The following is a 25,403-nucleotide window of genomic DNA, read 5'->3' as shown; positions in this document are numbered from 1 at the left end:
GGATCTCAGTAATCCTAGTATGCTCGTATTGGTTAAAAAATTACTGACAGTCTGGAACTTCCTCGTTGGAAAAGTAAATATTGAAAAGATTAAAAGGTTTTTTTTCTGTATTTGCAGTACTTTTTGTGATTTCACTTGAATCTAGTACAGCACGAGTTTGCTTAAGAAGTTGTTTGTAGGGAAGAATGTCTATAGTATTATTTCTTATTAAAGGTTCTGGTATATTTGGATTATCCGAATCGTTTGGCAAAACTACTGGTTCTTCCGTTTGTCGTAGCTGATTTAAACGCTCTTACCATTTGCTCCTTTCCTCAAATTCTCTTGGGTCAAGATGATCGACATAAGATTAGCGAGTTTTGGCAGACTGGACTGTCAACTTGTTGAATAACTCGTTCAGAATTTAGCTGTTCTAAGCTAGGGAAATTCATTTTCAAAGTAGTAACTGATTAAATTATTGATGGTTTTGGAACGGTAGAGACCACGACCTAGCACACAAACGATTAGTCGAAATTCTCTCCCAAAATGAGCTCATCCAACGTTTCATATTTATCCCATCTTCGGTACTGTTTCCCCTCTGGTAATTTCTTTTCATTCATCTGAATTATAATTCAGGATTATGAAAAATAAGATAAGGACTTCTTACTTGTGCTGAAGAGAAGGGGAAAGAAGTTTTGTAGGGTGTATCTCAAGTTCTCAAGTAGACAAAAGATTAGGCCTCCTCCAATTAAGAAAGCAAGAAAGCTAACATCACAATTTACAGCAGTAAAGGCTGGTGTTGATTTACTGCAGAACACAACGGCTTCAGCTATTATTGATCAGTTGATGGGAGGTAATTATATACATACCAATTGCATGCTTTTGTGTCTCGTAATTTTTGCCTTTTGCATAACATTTCATTATTTTATAACATTTATCAGAGTGTGTGGACCACAAGTAGTCCGACATCCAGAAGCAGAGCTGAATCATCTCGCTACAGAAAGTGTGCCAGTTGAGAAGTTAAACCTCTCACGACAGCTCCCATCACAAAGTGATGTTCCAGTTGGTAATTCTTGAAATATTATCTTATTTCCTTTAACTAATTTTCTTTTTCTTTATGAAGAGGCCCCAATTTTCCTTCCTTCTGAGGGGAGTGAACCCTGGGAAATCAACCAAGTTCTCACCAAAGCTATCCAAAGAGGTCAACTGACATTGCACATCAAACAATTTTTTTATGTTTGTGCAATGCATGTTCAGAAAACACACCCAGTCGGCCGTAAACCAACTCTCTATACAAAATACGCTCAAATGATCGTAGACAAATATGAGTGTCTTAAAAACAAAGGTGTTGGTGTTTCTTGTGTATACGTAATTATACTGTTATATAATTCAAATTATTTGGTTTTTTTACAGCATATATGCTATATAGTATTTTTCTACATAGAAAACGGTGAAAGATCAAATTGTCAAGAAATTGCAGAGCCAAGAAGCATACACTAAGACAAAGAAATCGAGAAAACTGAAGAGAAATCTCGAGAAATCGAAAGAATCTGTTCTCTTGGTTGCTGCAAGCCTTGACGCGCAAGACGCAACTGGCAGTAACAATCATGCGGCTGAAGCTGATGGAGCCTTTGACACTAGCATTCCTGGAACTATCGACGATTCCCATTTGCGTCGTTCTTTAGTCAATGGGAACAAGAAAAAAACAACTGCAGAGTTATTGGCAACAATCCCTTACTATAAAAAATTTGACAAAGTAATCACAATTTAATTTATATTGTACAGTGGCATTTCTTTATTTAAATTACTAGTTTTGCCATCTTACTAATAGGTTTATGCTGATTTTCTTCATATGCCGGCAGTGAACGACGAAACAGCTTTCAAGTCAACTTTTGAGACACTAATCAATCATCTCAGGGGTTACATCCTTTCGGATAAAGGAAAAAAGTTTGAAGAAAGAGATGAGCAAGAGGCAATTTCGTGCCTTACGGAGATCAACAACCTGTGTTCATCGAAGCAGGGGGCGAAGGGTATGCCGGCTTTACTATCTGTTGAATTGGTATGTTAAAATAGATTATTTATACATACAATAAAGCAAAGAAAATTGCTAATTTATTTTTTTGTATTTTTCAGAAAGGTAACCCAATCATGGTTAATTATTCAGGGTTGAACACCAGCGCGGTATTTTTCATGCAGTTTGATAAGAAAAACCTTCATTCCATGTTAATAGTTAATGGGGAGGCCAAAAACTACATGAACATCAGTGTTCAAACTATTTGGCAAGCAATGTTGAAACTTCTCAGCATTTATTACGTGTTCGATCGTAACTACCCTGCCGCCTATGGATTGCTACTTCTTCTGGAACGTTATTGCGTCAGCCCAAAAGGAACTCCTGCTGCTGCTAATGGAGCAAGGAAAGGTGACCAACTCAATTACAGAAAATTCATCAAAGGTTTCGAGCAATTTTTAATTGATTCTGCTGAAATTGAATAATCCATGTACGTCTTATAATATGACGTGTTTTGAAATAATACAATCAATCGATTAATTAATGGACGAAGCAGCCGCGCGGATGCCAACCCAAGTGAAAGTTTTGACAAACTTCAATTCCTTCTCCTACAACAAGTAGCCCAACAGCAGCAGCAACTTGAAAACCCCGAGGCGAGATTGACGAGTGTCGGACCGTTAGTCTGTCCGCCTGAAACTTTCGCCAATCTACTTCTTCTGTATTGTAAATACGAATATTTCGACTTGGCTGCCGATCTGATGGCGGAACATGCGGATTTAACCTATAAGCATCTCAGTCCCGTAAGCGATTGTTAAACCTCTTATAATTTACCGTGATTTTACCTTTCTATTTTTGTATGAAGTATGTGTTCGATTTCCTAGAGGCGCTCATCATTCAGCAAAAATCGCCGGAAGAAGCTTTTGCCAAGTTTGATGCCCTTTGCGTTCGTTACGGAGAGACAGTTCGGCGGACGGGGACCAACTTGAAAGAAGCTCGGAGACAATAGCATTCTCACGCTATCAGTGCTGCTGGGCTTGCGCATGAGCAAGCATTGGAAATGAAATAATCTTGATCCGTCTTTATTCATAATTCTGATTTGTATTAATGAAATTTTGTTGTAGTTACCTGCCCGTTTTAATGAATCAAGCTAAGATTTACTGGGATCGAGAAAACTACGTTCAAGTAGAGAAACTTTTCCGCCAGTCTGCTGAACTCTGTGGAGATGCTGATGTGTGGCGTTTGAACGTCGCCCATACTTTGTTTATGCAAGAAAACAAGTTTTGAGAGGCCACTAGTTTCTATGAGCCACTCGTGAAACAGAACTACGACAACGTACGGTTAGCATGATTTTGAAATTTAGCTTTTCTTTTATTTACCGCAAGTTTTGTGTCGTGTGAAGATTTTGGACGTCAGTGCGGTGGTGCTTGCAAATCTTTGCGTTTGCTACTTGGTTACGTCCCAAAATGAGGAAGCTGAAGAACTATTGAGAAAACTGGAGAAAGAAGAGGAGCAGAAAAATCTTTTCAGTCTTTTTAGCAGCGATTGTCAATTCAGGTTTCGGGGAAAAAGTCCAATCACGTGGATGGATCTTTTTGTCCAAATGAGTTGGTAATGGACGGATAGTCTGGGATTGGGGAATGGCTGCCGTGATTGAGGTCGAGCCAAATCCTTGAAAACGGAATCCAATTTTGGGCATTTGTGGGGCCCCATCAGCCATGGTGAAATTAGCTGGTACTAAATGGATTTTATCCGGATTCAAAGTCATTGGTTTGGTCGCATTGACTGTTGGTTTTACCAATTTGACCGGTCTCTTATTGTCGATTTTGGATTTGACTAAAGGAAATTCTTTTTTCGTTCCGGGAAGTTTTCGCATTGGTTGAGTATTCATTCCCGTTTTTTTTAGTTCGTATTCCGTTTTTGAGTTCGTATTCGTAGGTTAATACAAAACGTATGATGATTGAGGTAGGTGGAGAGCCACTACTTATAAAATAGCCATCCCAAAATTTCATCACCCGTACGCGACGGTTAGCTTGTCCAAAAAAATAAACTTGTAACAAGGTTGCGCGGTACTAGGTTAAAGCTTCACAAGTATGGAAAAACCTTGCGGAAAGTTGAACTCGATTCTGATAAAAAAGAGAGACGGAACTCTAGCAACGCCCATACTTGCAATGCTTCGAAGTACAAAACTTGATGTTTAAAACTTAAAGCAAAGCGAGCGGCAAGCAATCCAGAACTAAGTATAAGTTGGCATATTTTCTTGTCTTTTTGTAAGGTAGGCGGATGCTTGATAATTGAAAGTATGGTGTATTTTAGGTAAAATATATTTAAAAATATACTTCAAGCTAGTTCAACAGTGACTAGCATACTTTTTACTTGTCTGGTAATGGGAAAGCGACAATGAACCACATAGACACTAGTCCTTTTAACATGTAGACACTAGAACTTTACAATAGAACATAAACATAAGTCAGTTCTAGTGTCGTCAAAAATTTACATTTTAAAATTTAGCTAGGTCTAGTGTCTCTACTTCTAGTTCTAGCGTCTTCGAAGACATTTTAAATTTTAACGTTATAAAATTTACAAAATCCAAATTAAATTTTTTAATTCCAAATTGTCAAAGTTTTAACATAGTTTTAAATACTGTTTAGTTCTAGTGTCCTATAAGCTAGTTCTAGTGTCTCCTTAATTTAAAAGTTAAAAAAGAAATGTTTGTTCTATTGTCTTCGATAACACTATGAGTGTTAAATGTTAAATTTATTTTTTAAATTTCGATTCGAGATTTTCGATTTTCAAAAATATCCTCTTAGAGCCTGGTGTACTTAATGCTGCCATCTAGCGATAGGTTGGCGAATGCCATCTAGCGATAGGATGGCCATCTCTATCGGTCGTGGTTGTTGCCTTTGTTGCTCTGGCAAATCTGTTGCCATGGTGGTTTCAGAAGATCTTTTCCCACAAGAACTTGCCTCGTGTGGTCCTATCAGCCATTACTGATTTATTTTTATTTTTCCAAACAAAAATGTCTTGCAACGACGTAGATGAATTCACAATGTACCTTCAGTTGTACAAACGGTACAAACAGGATTGTATTGAGATGGGAAAGGTTCCCAAAGAATTAATATCGTTTCTCGGACAGTTAAAAGCAAAAGCGCGTGGCCCTGGTAATGCTTTTTTTTTTTAAATAAATTGTGATCATACATATATCTAATTTGTGTTTTCATTACCTCTAGGTGACGATAGTCAGTTGAAGGGAAACTTAACTGAATCGCAAGAAAGTAAACCATCTTTGGTCTCAGTCTTGGAACCTCCTTGTCCTTCACCGATGACAACCAAATTTGATAATGTTGCTGCACATTTTACAACCACCTCATCCTCTGGTCATTCAGCATTGAATCCAAAATCTGCTAACAGAGCCACAAATTTTCCTGCCTTAAATGGTTTCAAACGAAAGCTGAGAACTATTGAAAGCAGAAACGTTCCCATAGTTAAGAAACGTATGTGGCTTTCAAATTTTTATGCTTAGAATTATCAACTAAATTCTTCTCTAAAATTAAATTTAGGATGCATAAACACATTTACATTACATGTATTTGTGTTACCTCACCTGGGCTGGCTGGGAACCAGAGCTACACCTGTTGAGAAGTCCGATATTGCTGACATTTTTGTTGCTCAGAGAGTTGTCACCTTCTGTGTTGAACACAGTGAAGCGGAACACAAAACAGCCATTTTAAAGTAATTTAAATAACGAAATTGTTAATAACTCAATTTAACTAGAAAAATTTTGCAGTATGTATGCTGATATTTCCCTACAGGACTTTGTGGCCCAAAGAGCTAACCGCAATGGAAGAAGACTGTTATCTCTTCTTGATTTGAGTACTGATGAACTTAAGAAGGTGTGAAATTATTAAAATCTATCATTTCTATCCAATTAAATGTTCTATCGTCTGAAATTACAGGGAGTTGGGCTGTTGTGGTGTACCTCCACAACACCTTTAAATTTCAAAGGGAACAAATTCTTGAATAACCAACGATGTGCAAATTGTTTTAAAACTATAGCAAATTCTATAGACAGCTTCAAAAAACATCAACTTGTATGTCTACGAAGATATCAAGGCATGGAGTACGAGTCGGAGGATTCCGAAGTTGCAATTTTGCATGATGCAAGAGATTAACCTTTTCTTATACCATTAGAAGGGAGAACCATTGAAGTGAAAAGTGTTCCTACAGTTAAGAAAAGTATGGGGCTTTAAAATTTTTTTTTCTTGGAATTATCAACTCAGGTCTTCTCTAAAATTTAATTTAGGATGCATAAACACATCCACATTTACATTACATGTATTTGTGTTCCCACACTTCGGCTGGTTCGGAAGTACAGCCACTACAGGAGAAAAGGCGGACTTGTGTGACATGTTTGTTGCTCAGAGAGTTGTAACTTTTCACCTTGATCATAACGAAACGCAACACAAAAACGCAATTTTGAAGTAATTTAAATAATTAAATAATTAAGATATTCAAATTTAACTTGCAACATTTTCAGTGCGTATGGCGATGTTTTCCTAGAGGACTTTGTGGCCCAAAGAGCTGTCAGCAATGGAAGTAGATTGACCTCTCTTAGAAATTTAAGCACTGAAGAACTTCAAAAGGTGTAAAATAATTAAAACTCACTTTTATTCATTTTTATTTATACTTATGTGGGAAAATAGGAAAGCGGCTTACTGTGGTGCACCTCAATAAAACCTTTGAAGTTGGAATCGGGTGGACAACGGTGTGCGCATTGTTTTCAAACTTTATCGAATTCTGTCGACAGCTACCAACTACATCAACTTGGTTGTCAACGTCGAAATGAATCCCTGGAGATTTTCGATGAAGAATCAGACGAATTCCTTCTTAATTCATCATGTGCTCCTTTTCCCATTGACTTCGTTGACCATGAAAACGTCATCACACAAGTGACCATGGCTCATAAAGTTCCGGAGCATGCTGCAACACGAACTGCGTCACAAGAGGAGCGTAGACTTCACTGCCTTTTGGCGGTGGAAAGAAGATTACCACCACTGCCTTGCACACCACCATTAACCAAGATGTTTACAGAGATCGTATCTGTGGGTCACGTTCCAACCGATCCTCCAACTCCTTCGGGTGATTTAAAGTTTTAAAACATTCTCATAAGCAATAAATAAATTTTCTCATTTTTCAAATAGCGATTGCAAAGCTGGAAGAACATAGAAAGGCAGTCATGGAAATGGGAGTAAATTCAGTTCGAGTAAGAAGAGGGGAATATTTGATCCATGATTTCCTGGCCCTAATGAAAACTGGAGACTTCAGGAGAAACAAGAATAAATTCATTGGAGTTACTTTCCAAAATCGAAATGAGAATGGATCGCTTAGTCAGGAACTGGGAATAGGGGTTGGCCCTTTAAAAGATCTCTTGTCAACGCTGCTTGAAAAATTGGTCTATACAAGATTGTCTGTCCTTTCGCACGATGGCACAAGTGATTCAGAGCATTTTCTTTTTTCCCAAGAAGATTGGAATAGCGAAATGTTTGCCGCTGGTCAAATATCTGGTAATTTTGAAATTAACTCACGTTCGGTAAAAATGTTTCAATGATGGCCATTTTTTCCATCAGGTCTTGCTATTGTGCAAACTTCTCTTTGTCCGTGGTGGATGTTACCAGTCTACAACCGTTTGGTAGCGATCCAGAAACCCGGTGCCGAACAACACCCTTATATTGCTGGTTTGGTCTCACAGCATGCAGCTGACCAGGTATTTTTAATACAAAATCTCGATTCTAAATTTGTGGTCTACATTTGTGGTCGTATTTAGATTTTGTCAGACCTGGAGTGTGTATCGTTGTTTAATTGTCGTCCCTTAACTCCCGAGCACGTTATGGAGATTCTGGATTGGTCTGAAATGTCCAAAACTAAAAACACAGCAATCAAACGTGCAGAAAGGGAGAGCAGACAGTGGTTTGCTGAATGGCTAACCTCACCGGATGTGTTGTCTAAAGTGTTGATGTTCCTCACTGGATCAGCAATGATTCCTTCTTCATTGGATTACCTAATTTTAGTGAAATTCGTCCAGCTGCAAGAAAATGAAAAGAGGCGCCCGGTGGTCCGGACATGTCCCGAATTCGCGGAACTCCTCTTCCCTGTTTATGTCACTAAAGAAGAGTTGACTGAAGTATGGATCGACGCTATTCAACAGCTAGATGCTGGCTTCACATTCGTGTGACAGCTTATTTGGAATCACTCATCTTGCTTAAGTCCTGATTTGTTCCCTTTTCATCTACATTCCGTTCCACTCTTCTCCCTTTTTTTAAAAAAATTGTCCGTTATCCTTTTTAATGTTTTTTTTTCATCGATTGTGTTTTCTCTTAAAACAACGATCTAGTTTCATTGATAACCTTGTCTGGTTTGCTGAATGGCCAACCTAATTTTATGTGTTATCTAAATTGTTTGTGTTCCTCACTGGATCAGCAATGATTCCTTCTACAAGGATTGATGACCCCATCACCCCCAACTTCGTCCTGCTAAAGACGCGCACTGTTGTCTTCGTTTTTATTACCAAACAAGAATTGACTGAAGTATGTATCGACCCCATTGAACTGCTTGTTGCTGGCTTCACATTCGTGTAACTGCTCTGCTCATATTGCTATAGTCTGATTTGTTCACTCTTTCTCAGCATTCAATTCCAATCTCCCTCCTTTTTTTAAATTATCTTGTCCGTTTTAATCAAGCATATTTTCTCTTTAAACAACCATCTAGTTAAAGTTAAACCCTGTTCCTAAAATCAAGAATACTTTCCTTGTCACAAGACTCATACTCTGCAGAGTTTGTGCTCTTTATTTCAATAAAATAAACAGAAGCTAGAAGCGATCAATCTTACAACAAATTTTGCTATTTTTTTGTTCTTTTTAAGACACTCAACACTGTGTGTCTTTCCTGTTGTGTCTTTCCTCCTTACTTTGTCCTTTCCTCCATCAGTCCGTAAGATTCAAGTGGACGCCAAACCACCATGCAGTGGTTCGGACACAAAATGCGCAAAGAAAAACATCAGGTTTCGACAGATAAGACAAGGTCTATGGCGAGAAGCGGGGACTGAATGACAAACAGTTCCCATTTGTGGGGCGACCGACAAGGCCAAAGTGTCGCAAGCTCGAATAGTTCACGTTACCTGAACACTCAAGATAACAAGGGGTTTCAATATCTGTTTGTCTGAAAATCAAACAATACAGTATGTCAACAACTTAAAACAAAAAAATTATCAAGTCTGAAGAACATTGATAAAAACCAACGCTGATTACCAAAGTTTAAAATAACTGGCTCGACTTTTGTGATGTCGCTTTTAGAGTGCCTTGTTCGGGAGGTTCAAGTGCACGGACATGCAGTGGTTCAAACGCAAAACGCGTTCATTAGTTACAATTGCCGCTTTTGTTACTCTAGTGGGTTGTTCGATTTGGTACAATTTGTTACGCGTAACGGCACCACCACCATTCAAAATACAAGTACAATGGGAACAATACATTCAGCAGCAGAACGAAACGAAAAGCATTTTATTGTGGAACGCTTCCGGAGGCACGCTAAAGTCCCAAAAAGGCCGAGTGGAAGTGACATCCTTTGGTACGGGCAAAGACGTGTTCGTCGAAAAGAATTGCACTTACACTCGACGTGAGATAGTCGACAACCGATGGGATCGTCCGCTCGAATATTACGACGCAATCGTCGTCTTGTTTAATAACGAATTCGTGTCGGCCGATCAACCGAAGATGCCCGAGTTTGCAATCAAACGAAATCAAAGTCAACGAATCGTCTTCGCTTCACAAGAAGCTCCCCCAGCGTTCCAATCGTATTAAAACATGACTCGATTAGCTAATTTTTTCAATTGGTCAATGACGTACAGAATAGACTCTGATATTCGCTTACTCTACGGTCGGATTATTCCAAAAGAAAACGCTCCTAGCAAACCGGAAGAGATAAGCCGTTTAAGAAGAAAGCTCGCCTTAGTTCGCCGCCAGAAAACGTACGCAATAAAACCAAACTAGTTGCCTGGATGGCTTCCCATTGTGATACACACAGCCAACGAGAAACGTACGTCAAAGAGCTGAGCAAATACATCGACGTCGATATTTTCGGTCAATGTGGCTAATACTTGACTTGTGCAAAACACCCATTGCATATCTCCAATCCCCAATGCTATGACATGTTGGAGTCGACCTACAAATTCTACTTGTCTTTCGAAAATGCCATTTGCCCAGATTACGTCACTGAAAAGTTTTTCAAAATTATGGGACACGACATCGTTCCGGTGGTCTACGGAGGAGCCGATTACACTCAACACGCACCGCCTCATTCGTACATCGACGCCAGGAAATTCCAACCAAAAGAATTGGCCGCTTATCTCAAATTACTCGATGCAAACGAGACGCTTTACAACGAGTATTTCTGGTGGAAGGATTACTATCGCGTGGAGTACAGCATTGAAGACACGACGCACCATGGATTTTGTGACCTGTGTCAAAAACTGCACGAGCAAAAAGACGGAGAGTTAAAATCGTATAAAGACCTAGATTCTGAATGGGGCGAAAAAAACAAGTGCCAACCGTTTGACCCCAGTTGGATACCAGATCTTAGTGAAAACACATTTCTCAATGAGCACTGGCAGAAAACATTGTGCTTCTTGTTCTTGGCCCTTCTTTGTATTAGCCTTCTTGTCTGTAGTTATATCTATAAAAATAAAAATAAATCATAATTCAAAGTGGTAAAATAACATCTAGATTGCCTTAGCACGAAGAGCGCCAAAAGTTTGTTTAAATCATCTCATCGGTACAGCAAATACGAACAAGACAATCTCAAATTGGTTATGGAAACAATATCATCATAGCTTTAACCGAAAAAAAACTTATTAAGATTCACTAATAAAAAAAAAATAACATTCGACACAAAACGACCGCTCAACCTTAAACAATGATAAACACTCCCTTCGTTTACGACAATAAAGATTGTGTTATAATCTCCGATGATGGATGGGGTCGTCCGCTCAAAGATAACGAATAAGCAATCAGCGTATAGCATCAATAGACGAATTTTGTTGGCCAAATCAAATGAAGATATTCGAATAAAAAAAAAAGAAAACTGAATACATTTTAATTTTGTCTGGTAGTTTTGGATCAAGTTCCTAAATAAACCTTTCGGTAAGATTGCGTAATCAAGAAAAAGAAAGTGTGAAAACGCGCAATCTTATTTGGCGTTCTGAAACTTCGTTACATGTGCGTAAATGCTTGATAACTTGTGATTGCTTGAAAATATCCCACCTATCCCTCCAGCCCCCCCAAAAAAGGACTATTAACATCCTTTTCGGGCCAAACTGCTTTATAACTAAGATAGGTCTATAGACACTCAAGTAACTTACACTCAACACGCACCGCCCCATCCGTACATGGACGCTCGCAAATTCAAATCAAAAGAATTGGTTGCTTATCTCAAATTACTCGATGCAAACGACACGCTAAACAACGAGTATTTCTAGTGGAAAGATTATTATGATGTGGAATACAGCGTGGAGGACATGTCACGTCATGGATTTTGTAATTGGTGTCGAAGACTGCAGCAGCAACAAGATGGGAATTTTCAGTCCTATAAGGAACTGGAGTCGGAATGGGGCGATGGCAACAAGTGTCAACCCTTTGATCCAAGTTGGATATAATTAATAATCTCAAACAAGAACAAAAAATTCCTGAATAGCAGACAAAGAGTATAAATGATGATAATAAAACGACTTAATAACAAAATATTGATTGTGTTCTTTCACTGTACTTTTTCTTTTCTTAAATGACCTTTCTATGTATGTGTATGCCCATATGAAAATAAATCATATTTCTACAAAGGAAAAAAAACAAGATTTCCTTCTTTGCATGAATAGCTTGACAGATCAAATTGACGCAAGGCACAAATTAAAAAAAGAAAGAAAAAAGAGCGCAACCTGTCCTGCATGACAGTTGACTTGATTCACATCAAAGGAACTTTGCGCGGATTTTTCACTCTTCGAAATTGAATTGCATATTCAACGCACGACCCTCCATGTCTCTCTATGGTTAGTTATCCTATCTCGCTTCAATCTTGTTATCTTTCGTAACTGGATCTTGAACACACCGTTGGATTCCTGGTTGCAATAAGTTGCTGCGAAAAATGTTCAGGCTACTCAGTCGGTCACAGACTGCATAACGTTCACACCGTCTTTCACGCCATGCAAATCGAACTGCACTTGACAGGTTTCGCAATCGTTTTAAATATAGCCACCTCGGTTCCCAACGGACTCGTCCGTAGACTAGGAGCTGGCTTTGAGTCCATTGTGGTGTACGCTGTACCAACATCACACGGCGTTAGTGATCAGAGTTATTCTTCTACCAATATTGGCCAGAACTATTACTTTGCCAGTAATAACCCGAGCTATTCTCCTTCCAGTGGTGACTCAAGCCATTCCTCACCCAGCAGTGTCCCGAGTTATTCCTCTCCCAGCAGTATTGGCCAGAACTATTACTCTCCCAGTGATAGCCCAAGTTATTCCTCACCCAGTAGTGATGGCACGAATTATTCCTCTCCCAGTAGCGACCAAGGCTATTCCTCTTCCAGCAGCGATCCGATTGATAGTCCTTACAGTACAGCAACCTTTTGTCGGCACACAAGTCATTCGACTGAACAGCGGAATTATCGGCACAGAGAGCAAACATACCAGCCGGTAGTTCGTGAAACATTCAGAAGTCGAAACAACTATTATTCATCACACGGGAATGAGAAGATGGCGCAGCGAACACCCAATTATTCGGTTCGTGATTCCTTCGAATCATCTCATCGACAGAATATTTATGCACGAGACCATTTCCGAGTTGGCCAGGCATGTACCCCAATTATACAATTCCGTCAAAGTGCCTAGTGAGGAAGTTAAAGAGTCGTAGACTTTTACAGAAAATTGTTTCAAACGATATTGGACACTGTTGCACAAGACGGAATTCTTTCACGAACAACCAAAAGAAATTCTCGGCCCGCTAACTGACCACATTTCTTTTTTTTTTACTTGTTTTCTTTTATGCTTACTTCCCAAACACAGTACGGGCAAACCGGTTCGTCGTACGAGGCCTTCACGATCCATCAAGTAAGAAAACAGGAAAATTTTGAAATGTTTACCCGCACGATAATTTGGCAAGAGAATCTGTTCTAATGGTTTCAATATGTTTTTGGGCTGGCCATGTGTACAGAAATTTCCTACGTCCCGGACGGTAATAGGCTATCGTCTGCTACCATCCAGTTCAATGCGGCGAGCATAGAAGCTGAAAATTCGGGAAGAAAAGACTATGGCGGACAATTCGGATATTAATTGTTCTGTTATAAATTATGTCGAAATCTAAACTAACCAAAACTCACTAATCACAAAAATTGTAATTTTAAATATCAAAAGTTCTCTGTTGTTCTCCCCCCTTCCCCACCACCAAAACTGGTTGCTGATTATTACAAGAAAGCAGGTAAACTTCATTTCAAAAGAGGTTGTTCTCAATTTCCAAAACAAATGCAAATGTCGTACGATAAATTCTGCTGGTCATTTTCAAATATCTGGATGACATAGGATAGTGAAGGTCACAGCGCAGAGGGAATCAACAAGTTTTTCGTTTAACAAAATAAACCAAAAGCTGTTTTGTACGTTAGAACGAACGAAACGATTGATCGTTAAAATTTAAGGTTAATTCAGTCCAGATAGCAGAAGTGTATTGAAACATGATATGTTACACAAATACTGCACACAGCATTCAATTCAATACAGCAGCCGCTTGCAATATTTCGGCTGCCTGTGGCATAGTGAATTCTCTGCCCATTTCCTGTAACAGTAGAAAACGGGCTCGCCGCAGTTCCGCTTCGTCTACTTGTGCTTCTATAATTTCTCCAACTACTCTGACTCCTCCATGTCTTCTTACTCCTCTTCGCACCCTTTGAGCTTCGCGATTCACTTGACGTCTTCTTGGTGCTCGACCCCTTCCATGAACACCACCAGCATGACCAGCGTAATTTTCTTCTTCATTCTGATTAAACGAGAACAGAATTATGAATAATCAGGTACCGAAAAATGATAAGTACTTACCGAAGAGTTGTCTGAATTGATGTGATCCTCGTCGGAACCCAAATGCACAGGCAGCGCAGGTACAAGTGGAATAAGTATTGCAGGAGGTGGTAGTGCAGGTTCGAAAAACGATGAACACATTTCCAAATACTGACCAAGTGGCATTTGCCCATTAGCAAGCTGTCGACCAAAATGCCGGATTCTCTCATCTTTTTGGCGTTGCGTCACACCCTGATCTCGTCGAATTTGACCTCCTGCTCTTGCAATATCAAAATCTTTCAATGTTAAAGATTCAATTTTTTGTAAGTACTCTGAAACAAAGAATAGTATCGGAAATTAAATACAACTGGAGTACACATTTTTTATTTTATTAAACGCGTACCTAAGAAAGTCCAAAAGTTCTGGTGATATTTCCCACATCGTGCGTTGAACCAGCGATGGAACGATTCTACCTCGTTGTTTGTTCGACGTGAATGTCCCTGAACGCAAAAACGCTCCGGTGTAACAGTATCCAACCAATAGGTTTGCATATATTCGAAAATGATATGCATAGCTTGTCGCACCTGAGGCGTTTCTTCTGCAAGTAAGATCAGAGACTGTTGCCTGATATGCTGTAATTGTAGCCAAAGAAATTTAAAATAATTTCCTCATAGAATACATAAAGAAAACATTCAAAATTTACCAAGAATCCAGCATCAACTTGATTCACGGGTAGAAGAGCAAGTGCAATCAACATTTTTATTAGCTTTTGCACATTGGGCCTTTCATCATAGGCTTGTTTTAATCCCTCATCACAAACTTTCCTATAGATCGCCTAAATAATAAAATGTTTTTCTAATTTACCTTTCAAGAATTTTTAAGCGTATGTTAATAAAAGTAATCTAACCTGTCCAAAATGATACCAACATCCCCTAGAATGGCCTGCTGGAAATGTGGTTTCCATCGCATTTAATATCGCATATTCGAAATCTGCTATCATAGATATTATAGTTGCGGGAACTCCACCTGTTAGTGCATTTAAAACTTCAATTATACGTCCCAGCACTAAAGTGTATAACGCTTCCGTTTTTTCTGTCATCAGGGCGTAAGCTAATGGAAACATCTAATGGGACAAAAATAGTAAAAATTATTGACACACAGAAATGGCAATTGAATGACAAAATAGCACTTACATATGTGTAAGCTGAAACATGCACGGTGAACATTTGCGAAAACAACAAGGGTAAAGTTGCAAAAGTAGCATCACATGCCACTTCCTGCGATGTACACAATACCGGTAGCATGGAAAGGCTAATAAATATGAGTGCAGTACCAGTAGCAGTAGATACCCTTCCATGGTAGAATTGTGAATTGCCATCTCTTGTTCGACTTACAAGTAACAGATAAGTAAGATACCATTTAATAAAATTGGAATATTTAATACTTGTAAAGTGGTGTAGCAACCAATAATGCCTCCACTTCATCCAGTGTTCTCGGATTTCTAGGCTGCGCTGAACTCCTTGCACGCTGCATGGATCGTTGAATGTTACCATTATATCCGATTACAACGTCAGGGTAACTTTAAATGGTAATAGCATATTGAGCATCACAAATAACTTTTAAAACATTAAAACTTACATTTCTCTAACTTCATCAAAAATTAATCTGAAAGGTACTCTGCTATTGCTAGCACGGATACACATTTCACGTTTCACCGCGTTCAACTTGATTTCATGTTCCTTATTTAAGTGGCCATTGTGCCCATTTGTCATCCAGTAAGTACCGTCTTCTAAAACATAAATCTTTGCTGAGCATCCACGTTTCGTTTCTGAACAACGATAAAATCTAATAACGATACAATTAAAAGAAAAAAAATACATTAAAACATACTAAGAATACCGAATAATGCTATTACCTATCGGCGTTCAAATGCCATGTGTAATTGTGCTCACATGCCAGTACAGACGATCGAAAACGTGAACCAGGCACTGTTCTACACACCAATAATATTCCGTGGTCTAAAGCGGCCATAACTCAACTGTCCTAAGACGATCTCCTTGAAAAACTCACATTAAGTAAACGTAAATTACACTATAGTCAAACGTAATACTTACAAGATACAAGCGTGTACTTTTGTTTCAATTCACAATCCCACATTCCCGTAAAAAACAAGATGGTCACACTTTAGCCCAATGGCTATCGTCTTCGTGGAATCGAGGACGTGGTTGAAACAGCTGTTTTCTGTTTAAATGTGGGACAGCGTTGTCATGACGAGAAAATTTGAATCTAAATGAGTGACGGCTATCAGTTATTCAGTTCAGGAGTTTCCAAAAATACTTAAGTAATATAACAAGTTAATCATTCAACAAAAAAATAGCAACATTTGTTGTAAGATTGATCGCTTCGAGTTTCTGTTTATTTTATTGAAATAAAGCACAAATTCTGCAGAGTATGAGTCTTGTGACAAGGAAAGTAATCTTGATTTTAGGAACAGGGTTTAACTTTAACTAGATGGTTGTTTAAAGAGAAAACATGCTTGATTAAAAAGGATAAGATAATTTAGAAAAAAGGAGGGAGAGTGGACGAACGTGGACTTTAAATCACCTGAAGGAGTTGGAGGATCGGTTGGAACGTGACCCACAGATACGATCTCTGTAAACATCTTGGTTAATGGTGGTGTGCAAGGCAGTGGTGGTAATCTTCTTTCCACCGCCAAAAGACAGTGAAGTCTACGCTCCTCTTAAGATGCAGTTCGTGTTGCAGCATGCTCCACAACTTTATGAGCCATGGTCACTTGTGTGATGACGTTTTCATGGTCAACAAAGTCAATGGGAAAAGAAGCACATGATGAATTAAGAAGGAATTCGTCTGATTCTTCATCGAAAATCTCCAGGGATTCATTTCGACGTTGACAACCAAGTTGATGTAGTTGGTAGCTGTCGACAGAATTCGATAAAGTTTGAAAACAATGCGCACACCGTTGTCCACCCGATTCCAACTTCAAAGGTTTTATTGAGGTGCACCACAGTAAGCCGCTTTCCTATTTTCCCACATAAGTATAAATAAAAATGAATAGAAGTGAGTTTTAATTATTTTACACCTTTTGAAGTTCTTCAGTGCTTAAATTTCTAGGAGAGGTCAATCTACTTCCATTGCTGACAGCTCTTTGGGCCACAAAGTCCTCTAGGAAAACATCGCCATACGCACTGAAAATGTTTCAAGTTAAATTTGAATATCTTAATAGTTTAATAATTTAAATTACTTCAAAATTGCGTTTTTGTGTTTCGTTTCGTTATGATCAAGGTGAAAAGTTACAACTCTCTGAGCAACAAACATGTCACAAAAGTCTGCCTTTTCTCCTGTAGTGGCTGTACTTCCTAACCAGCCGAAGTGTGGGAACACAAATACATGTAATGTAAATGTGGATGTGTTTATGCATCCTAAATTAAATTTTAGAGAAGAATTGAGTTGATAATTCTAAGAAAAAAAATTTGAAAGCCCCATACTTTTCTTAACTGTAGGAACACTTTTCCCTTCAATGGTTCTCAGCTTTCGTTTGATGCCATCTAAGGCTGGACAATTTGTGGCTCTGTTAGCAGATTTTGGATTCAATGCTGAATGACCAAAGGATGAGCTGGTTGTAAAATGTGCAGCAACATTATCAAATTTGGTTGTCATCGGTGAAGGACAAGGAGGTTCCAAGACTGAGACCAAAGATGGTTTACTTTCTTGCGATTCAGTTAAGTTTCCCTTCAACTGACTATCGTCACCTAGAGGTAATGAAAACACAAATTAGATATATGTATGATCACAATTTATTTTAAAAAAAACAGCATTACCAGGGCCACGAGCTTTTGCTTTTAACTGTCCGAGAAACGATATTAATTCTTTGGGAACCTTTCCCATCTCAACACAATCCTGTTTGTACCATTTGTACAACTGAAGGTACATTGTGTATTCATCTACGTCGTTGCAAGACATTCTTGTTTGGAAAAATAAAAAATAAATCAGTAATGACTTTTAGGACCACACGAGGCAAGTTCTTGTGGGAAAAGATCTTCTGAAACCACCATGGCAACAGATTTGACAGAGCAACAACGGCAACAACCACGACCGATAGATGGATGGCATTCGCCTACCTATCGCTAGATGGCGCCATCAAGTACACCAGAGCTTCGAAATTCTAAAATCTCAAATCCAATTCAAAAAAATTTAACGTTGATAGTGTTAGCTGGGTCAATAGAACAAACAATTTCTTTTTTAATTTTTTAATTTACCATTATCATGGAAACACTAGAACTAGGTTATAAGACACTAGAACTAAATTCGTTTGAAATTGTAACAATTTTGAATTTAAATATTCAATATGGATTTTTTAATATTTTTGAATGTTACAATTTAAAATGTCTTCGAAGACACTAGAACTAGTAGTAGAGACACTAGACCTATCTAAATTTTAAAATGTAAATTTTTGACGACACTAGAACTGACTTATTTTTATGTTCTATTGTGAAGTTCTAGTGCCTAAATGTTAAAAGGTCTAGTGTCTATTAGGTCTAAAGTAGGCATGCCCTGGTAATAGTTTAAATTGGTCATTCCTATATATATGGCTCATCATTAAAACTTATAAAAGTAATAATTTGATTATACTCATTCATCGCTTATTGAAAGATACAGTTTACAATAGTCTACAGTTTTGTTCGTCTACAGTTCTTTTTATTTATTTGCAGTTAAGTTAATTATCCAGTTACAGACTTACAGATCAATCGGTTAGTTGTAATCCTCAGTAGCTAATCGCGTGTTTCTCCTTTTTAAGTCCACTTCGATGACCCAAAACTATTCCCTGCCATTTTAATGTTAATACACTTTAAAATAAATAAAAATGATCGTAGCTTGAATTTTTTCACAGCAGTACTACAGCAGACGATTAAACTTAAAAACCGGATTAAATCTGTTAAAACGATTTCTTTAAATTACGCTGCAAAATTCTAATAATAATTATATAAATTTCATGTTTTTCTTTTGTTTTGAAGTTATTAGTCTCTTTTTTATATATTAAAAGTTTTTTTAACCATTTGAGGTTATTTGTAAAATTAATTCTGGCAACCCTGTTCCTGATCGGCTTTTTCCCTCCAAAACTGTTAGCTGTCTCGTTCATCCGTCAAGTTTTCAATCTAGGTAGGAATAGACACGAAATCGTTCCAATAACGAAAACATATTTTAGCTGGCCTAAATTTTTTTTTTTTTTTTTTGATTTTACCGTTGGTGAACCTGGTATAGGGGCAATTAGTTCAGTTAAGAGTCCAATTCTGACAGACGATGAAAAAGAAGACGTGATTACAACAGTACAAGAAATATGGGTTAGAGAAAGAACAAAACTAGTGGTCAGGTAAAATCTTTTGGATTTTTTGGTGTATGACTTTGTTCAACTTTTCATTTAATTATATTCTAGCATTTAGCCTAATGCTTTTCTATTTATGTAATATCATAAACCTGGTTTGGCAAATTTTGACGAGTGAAATCTTAAATGCTCGTTTGATTTAATGTTCTAATTTTGATTCTGTATTAATTGTGTGTTGTATAGGTGGCCCAAAGATTTCAATTCAGCAATCTGTGAAAGAGTTTATGAGAAAAACAATCTTTTATATTGTGATCACAGACCTGGAGTTGCTGTGGCAATATCGAGTGAGTATAGCACAGCTTATTGGAATTATGATTTATGACAAATATTTATTCTTTTTCGATCCTTACAGGTAACCAAGACACAACCTCCTTCAACTCAGACAACAGCTCATTCTTGATAAATCTTCAGCAAAGAAGAATGCAAATGAGCTACGTGGAACAAATCAGAAGACAAGAAGGAGTCTTGTGTATCCTGAAGGCGACACCACTCAAGATGCATCATTTTCAGTAGTTGCTAAGAAAAGCAAACCCAACCCTGCAGAAGAAAAACTTGTTGAAGTAAACATTTTTCTTTAATGTGTTAATAGGAGACATTTCTTTATAATTATATTTTAAAGGAAATTGATGAACTGAAGTCCACAAATAGGAAACTTGAAGACACAATTACTTTATTACTTTTACGACTTGAAAGAGATTTGAAGAATAAAGAAGACGAAAATGAGGAACTGACAGATACTTTGGAAATTCTACGCTCGTGGTACGAAGAGCCACGAGAGTTAGCACAGCGTATGGAATTGAGAAAATTAGATCCTAATAAAGTCTTTAATAATATGTTTTTTTTTTCTTAGAAATGAAAGATATTCTCCTTCATCTTAATGACGTTATTTCTAACTTGAATAGACGACCGGAAGCATTACCTCCTACACCATCTGCGAGTCCTTCTCAGTCTGCTGCTAAGCGGATGGTAATTGATGGCTTATTTTGTTATTTTTACAACTTATTTTGACCAATATTTGTATAGGTTCATCCATTCGATGGTGACATAATGATCTAGTACAATGCTCTGCGAGATGCACCGAAAGAACCAAGAAGAAGAATTTAAAAGGGCAGCAGCAAAACGTTGAAGATGACATATTTGGTGGTGAAGCTACTAATAACAATGGATTGTTTGATAACAACCAGCAAACAGGACAAAATGAAACAGCCTAAGTTTATTTTACGCATACATTTTACGTGTCCTGCCATTTTGTGCTCGAGTTCGATTTTATTATCTCCTATTGATTGATTTTCACGTGTTTTAATTCCTTTATTTCATGCCGTGCGAAATGTTTTTATAGTTTATTGAACGTACGTCCTATTTCCCACTAGTTGTTCACACTTGTGTGAATTTTACCTTACTGCCTTAATTGCTGCCCTCGATTCTGTTTTAAAAACCAAGTTTCTTAAATGTACGTATTTCCCACTTGTTTTTCACACTTGTGTGAATTTTCCCTCAATGCCTCAATTTTGCCCCTTGATTCTGTTTTTAAAGCCACGGAACAATCTAGAGTGACATCAATACAATTCATTGTGTCTACAAATCTTGAGTTATATTAAAATCGAAGTATTTTAATTGAGTTAATTATATAGGCTAGATTAATACAAGCTAAGGCTTGGTTGTGGAATACGATCGTGCAAAATAAGCTTTACGAATTGATTTTACACTATAGGCTAGCTTACTGTACACAAGCAAAAATTATAGTTACGCAAATAAAGCTAAAAGCTATTTTTCAATAGCCAAGCTTGCATCTCGGTTAAAATCCCTTACATTGCATCGGAGCACATCTAACTTGCCTCCTGGAAGCTTACACTATTATGGGAGCCTGCTCTCCGAAGCTTGCGCTAAGCTTCTACCTAGCTCACCATACCGTACGGGCAGCAAACCCCCTGTCACCACTGATTTTGATCCATTTTTTAATTAACTGTTTAACGGAAATTGTTTTAAATAAGATAATATCAACTCTTGCTATTTTAGCAATAATTTTCAATCATAATTAAAATAATTAATCAATTCAAACTTATTTTTTATCCGAAATTAGTTTTCTTATTTTGAAGATGATCAAAAAGTCCTGTCTGTTCCTGTCCGATCCTGTCCATTCCTGTCCATTCCTGTTCAGTCCTGCGTGTCGTCAATGTATGCATAGGTAGATCCATCTAGGCGCGAATTATGTAATCACATATTTTTTACTTATGAATTAGGACAACACAAACAATAATTGGAATTAATTTAAGTATTTAACATATGGATAGGATAAATAAAAAAAGGTAAATTTAATTTAAAATTTTCACAAGTTTCGTAAGTATCTCTTGTTCTTACACTAAAATAGCAAATATTCTCAATAGAAATTAAAGGGGTACTCTGAACTCCACAATCAAGAAGAAAATAAAAAAAATTAATCATCAAAACCATCTCACTGAAATTTAAAAATTGAAATTACCATGGCGTCAAAAACTTGTTCCAAATCCTGAGCGTAAAAATTAGCCAATCAAAAAGAATCCTTAACAAAAAATAAATCACAAAATAAATAAAAACGTATTCTGTTAGCTATGACAATAGCTTCAATCCTATCACTAGGCAATACTGTGTGCTTACAGCATACAGCTACCGATGTAATTGCGTGGTAATTGGCTGCGCAACTAATTCCCTAACTTTACTCGTTCAAAATTTCTCTGTGATAATTTTAGATGAAGCCAGCGGAACGACTTTCACTACTTGAGGTAGGGATGGTTTTAACAGTAAAGATTATTGGACATAATGTTTGCAATGTTTGTGAGTTAGCGCTTTAACATAAAAAATACTAACAGCATAATTATTTTTGTATTTACTTCAACATTACACACAATGTATACTAGTGTAACTCTTGTTAACTTGTGTTTCAGTAGTCACACAGTCGTTGGCGTACAAAGTTTAAAAAATGCAGATATGCAAAATATTTCTGACGGGTAAGGCTGTCATTTGTCCATGTACCGTGACGAATGATTTTACAGCATCCGAGATCTTCTATGTAAAATCCTAAATGACGATAAGGTTCGTCTGTTTCGAACAACGTGGCATTCGTATAGCTTCCCAAATACGGTCGACCAGAAGAAGGATCGATAAAATCAGACCAATAGCCGTCATTCTGCAGTTGTTCGCAAATTTGAAATTCGAAGTTCAAAAAGAAATTCGCAGTTGTAGTCGAAACAAACAAGAATTTAATGGCATGTTGGAAGGAGACTTTGAAACAATTAAAGGGGTTTTTTGAAGGTTTTGGTTTTGTTTTTGATTCAAAAGAAGTGCCATCAACGGAAAAGCTAACAACAGAAGTAAATGATTTGGTAAAAAAAGATCTATCTGAATTCAAAAGATCTTCGTCTTCGTTTTGTCACATGGAATCTACGACAGAATTTGGGATGTTGAAGGTAAAAGTAAAGAAATACAAAGCCTGAGGAAGTCTCTCATTGATTGCCATTTCCTTTTGGATAAGCCGAAAGTGCTGGTAATTGAAGGATGCCAGACTTTCAAAGTTCATTCATGCAATCATGTTCCGAATGGTAAGGAAAATTTATTAAATGAAATTATAGCTTTTTACAGAATATCTTATTAATTCCTTAAGATCTCACACCAATTAGAAATGGCATGCATTTCTTGGAAATAAGATCGTCTTCACCTCGACAGGAATCTTTTTCATTTTTTAACACAAGAGATTCATTGCGAAGTATAATAGCAAAGACAAATAATTTGTTTAGAAACATATAACAATTAATTCTTTTAATTTAGGTACTGGGTCTTTGTTCATCAAACTTCTCATAGAAGTTATGAAAGGCGATACCAGCTTAGGGCTATGCGAAGCGATGTTTAGAGTCTAAAATAAATTTTACAAATTTAACTTGCATGCTAAAAATTCGAGAGGACTTCGAAGGACGTCGAAAATCGAAACGACAGAGGACTTATCCTTCATAACAGCTCTCTCGGCTAGGCATGAATAAAGAAAGTAGCAGCAAGCCCTACCTAGACGTGCCCTCTTACTCAGCAGAGGCCCTCTAGTGAACGAAGCACAAACTACAGGCATAAATTCTGCCCAATGCCATCTATGAGTCAAGAAGGAATATACTTTGGTAAATATAACAATTGCAGGAAATACAAGTTTTTAAAATCCGTGATTTATATCTAGTTGTCAAAGAATTTTATTGTAATAGCTGCTATCATAATCACAGCGTTATCTTAATATTTTATGTTCAAACGTTAAATTAGAGAAATTAATAGTAAAAAATTTATATTTACCTAGAATAAAACTACCTTTTAGTCAACGTGAGTGCGCTACTCAATACACACTATAAACCTATGTAATTGCTTACATACCTCTGTGTTATATAATTGTTACTTGGAAAGGAAAGGAAATTCTGGATGCCAGGATTGTCCCAACAGACTTCAGCGGTGGTGAAATTTTGCCTTTTTTCGGCGACCGATGTTCCTGTTGGGACATTCCTGAAGGGAAAAAAAATAAAAAAAGATCAAATTGGACAGTAAAAATCGGAAGAATTAATTTTTTTTAATTAAGTGGTTTTCGGACGTCCTGCAGCTGCTTGGGGCTCATTCAATTTGAAGTTGTATGTTTTATTCCTTATCCAACTTTTTCAGAAGCTTTACATCTCAAGACTGGATATTGCCTGATGTTTCGAGTCCATTTTCATCAACAAGAATCAACACCGCACTGGTTCCGAATTTGATCGAGTCAAACACGCTTTGCTATTCAAGAAAGGAGATATTAGCATTACACTTTTCATGGAGATTGCGTAACCTTGCTATTGACTTATACTAGGACCAAAACCAATAAATAGCATTTTTTCCGATTTTTCGTCCGATTTCAATTGTTAAATCCAACGCCGTTTTATTAGCATTTTAGAGCAAATTCCTCACTACACTTTCGCAAAAGAATCAGAAAATTCAAACGAGAATTCACGCCCAACCACTGATCCACAAAATCTGGATTTTCACAGTGTAATCATGACTGACAACACACAGTATTTTTTCCTCTTGGAAGTTGGAAGCCTATAAAAGCACAAAATTACCTTGTCCCGACTTTTTCACCCGAGAAAATTGAGGAGAAATATAAATACAAAGAAATAAAAATGTGTAATTAATTCATTCTTTTAAGCCAATTTGGCTACAGTGTAATAAACTAACGGATGCATTAACTAACTGATATGTAAATCAATCAAAAAAACTTCAATACATAAAGTGAAATTACGAAACAATATCTCTCAACATTGTTTTTGGTTTATAATTGCGTTTAAAAGATTTCGCGTATTTCTCTAGGTTTTTTACTCATCAAGAACTATAATTTTTCAGTCACTCATCTATCTCAATTCACGGGTGTTACCTTTTATACAGTAGAACTGTTTAAAGACTGAGAAACTTGTACGTATCTTTGATCGATAAGTTAACCGCGTTATTTTGCAAAATTTTATTTTCTGTTTTTTTTAAATACCACAGTACCTTAAGCGGCAATTTCTTCCATATGGATTTCGTTTGTTACGTCATCTTTATCCACCTTTGACAGAATGAAAGGGATTCCAATCATAGCTCCTATAATTTTTAATACGTTTTTGAGGACATACTAAGCTATATTCAATGTGTTATTTTAAAGCAAAACCAATTATCAACAATTTTTCTATGAATTTTCAAAAAAAATTGCGATTTTGACAGTTTTTGCATTTTGTGGAATTAATTACTTTTCTTACTTAAGTTACGATTATCATCTTTAGTATACTCAAACTAGTAGAATAGTACTACATTACGATCGAATAAAAAATTTAAAAAAATTGTGACGTCGTACCTAGCGCATAGTTCAAAGTAAGTTAGGGGTTTAAGGGTTCCGAAAGATCGATGGTGCTGTCACCTAGGTCGTCCGA

General features: G+C 37.1%; 3 protein-coding genes and 1 pseudogene across 5 annotated transcripts; 2 read left to right on the top strand and 2 right to left on the bottom strand.

Moving 5' to 3' along the window:
- Window positions 1-1,284: 1,284 nt before the first annotated feature.
- LOC124200546 lies at window positions 1,285-3,596 on the top strand (annotated as a pseudogene).
- Window positions 3,597-4,379: 783 nt separating this feature from the next.
- On the top strand, window positions 4,380-8,861 carry LOC124199690. Its single transcript, XM_046595608.1, has 11 exons — window positions 4,380-5,142; window positions 5,212-5,475; window positions 5,542-5,713; window positions 5,769-5,874; window positions 5,938-6,217; window positions 6,285-6,462; window positions 6,519-6,624; window positions 6,685-7,120; window positions 7,183-7,545; window positions 7,609-7,745; window positions 7,806-8,861. The coding sequence occupies exons 6-11, from the start codon at window positions 6,389-6,391 to the stop codon at window positions 8,211-8,213; spliced, it is 1,524 nt and encodes a 507-aa protein (XP_046451564.1). The 5' UTR covers window positions 4,380-5,142; window positions 5,212-5,475; window positions 5,542-5,713; window positions 5,769-5,874; window positions 5,938-6,217; window positions 6,285-6,388; the 3' UTR covers window positions 8,214-8,861.
- Window positions 8,862-13,716: 4,855 nt separating this feature from the next.
- Window positions 13,717-16,315, bottom strand: LOC124200322. Of its 3 annotated transcripts, none has more exons than XM_046596524.1 (10): window positions 16,181-16,315; window positions 15,982-16,122; window positions 15,705-15,911; window positions 15,511-15,645; window positions 15,260-15,455; window positions 14,974-15,189; window positions 14,770-14,901; window positions 14,470-14,698; window positions 14,109-14,398; window positions 13,717-14,049 (listed from the first exon to the last, which is right to left on the bottom strand). In XM_046596524.1, exons 2-10 carry the CDS (start codon window positions 16,095-16,097, stop codon window positions 13,780-13,782), a joined length of 1,791 nt encoding a protein of 596 aa, XP_046452480.1. In that variant the 5' UTR covers window positions 16,098-16,122; window positions 16,181-16,315; the 3' UTR covers window positions 13,717-13,779. The 3 variants fall into 3 exon arrangements, with proteins under 3 accessions (XP_046452480.1, XP_046452479.1, XP_046452482.1); XM_046596523.1 differs by having other exon boundaries at window positions 15,982-16,119; window positions 16,181-16,300; XM_046596526.1 differs by having other exon boundaries at window positions 15,531-15,593; window positions 15,982-16,119; window positions 16,181-16,300.
- Window positions 16,316-16,464: 149 nt separating this feature from the next.
- On the bottom strand, window positions 16,465-18,188 carry LOC124200054. Its single transcript, XM_046596136.1, has 5 exons — window positions 17,906-18,188; window positions 17,573-17,836; window positions 17,329-17,506; window positions 17,167-17,272; window positions 16,465-17,106 (listed from the first exon to the last, which is right to left on the bottom strand). The coding sequence occupies exons 1-5, from the start codon at window positions 18,045-18,047 to the stop codon at window positions 16,807-16,809; spliced, it is 990 nt and encodes a 329-aa protein (XP_046452092.1). The 5' UTR covers window positions 18,048-18,188; the 3' UTR covers window positions 16,465-16,806.
- Between the last annotated feature and the right edge of the window lie 7,215 nt (window positions 18,189-25,403).

The sequence above is a fragment of the Daphnia pulex genome, chromosome 8 (genome assembly GCF_021134715.1).
Source record: "Daphnia pulex isolate KAP4 chromosome 8, ASM2113471v1".
Lineage (NCBI taxonomy): Eukaryota > Metazoa > Arthropoda > Branchiopoda > Diplostraca > Daphniidae > Daphnia > Daphnia pulex.
This window is presented reverse-complemented; position numbering and strand designations above follow the sequence as displayed.

What these genes read in the sequence shown, in the direction of transcription:
- LOC124199690 (XM_046595608.1), top strand. Translation starts at nt 6,389, where the DNA reads ATGTTTGTTGCTCAGAGAGTTGTAACTTTTCACCTTGATCATAACGAA. An exon ending in CACAAAAACGCAATTTTGAA is followed by an intron (nt 6,463 to 6,518) that starts GTAATTTAAATA and finishes CAACATTTTCAG; the next exon opens with TGCGTATGGCGATGTTTTCC. An exon ending in GCACTGAAGAACTTCAAAAG is followed by an intron (nt 6,625 to 6,684) that starts GTGTAAAATAAT and finishes GTGGGAAAATAG; the next exon opens with GAAAGCGGCTTACTGTGGTG.
- LOC124200322 (XM_046596524.1), bottom strand. Translation starts at nt 16,097, where the DNA reads ATGGCCGCTTTAGACCACGGAATATTATTGGTGTGTAGAACAGTGCCT. An exon ending in TTTGATGAAGTTAGAGAAAT is followed by an intron (nt 15,646 to 15,704) that starts GTAAGTTTTAAT and finishes TACCATTTAAAG; the next exon opens with TTACCCTGACGTTGTAATCG. An exon ending in ATGTTTCAGCTTACACATAT is followed by an intron (nt 15,190 to 15,259) that starts GTAAGTGCTATT and finishes TTGTCCCATTAG; the next exon opens with ATGTTTCCATTAGCTTACGC.
- LOC124200054 (XM_046596136.1), bottom strand. Translation starts at nt 18,047, where the DNA reads ATGTCTTGCAACGACGTAGATGAATACACAATGTACCTTCAGTTGTAC. An exon ending in AGCAAAAGCTCGTGGCCCTG is followed by an intron (nt 17,837 to 17,905) that starts GTAATGCTGTTT and finishes CATTACCTCTAG; the next exon opens with GTGACGATAGTCAGTTGAAG. An exon ending in GCACTGAAGAACTTCAAAAG is followed by an intron (nt 17,107 to 17,166) that starts GTGTAAAATAAT and finishes GTGGGAAAATAG; the next exon opens with GAAAGCGGCTTACTGTGGTG.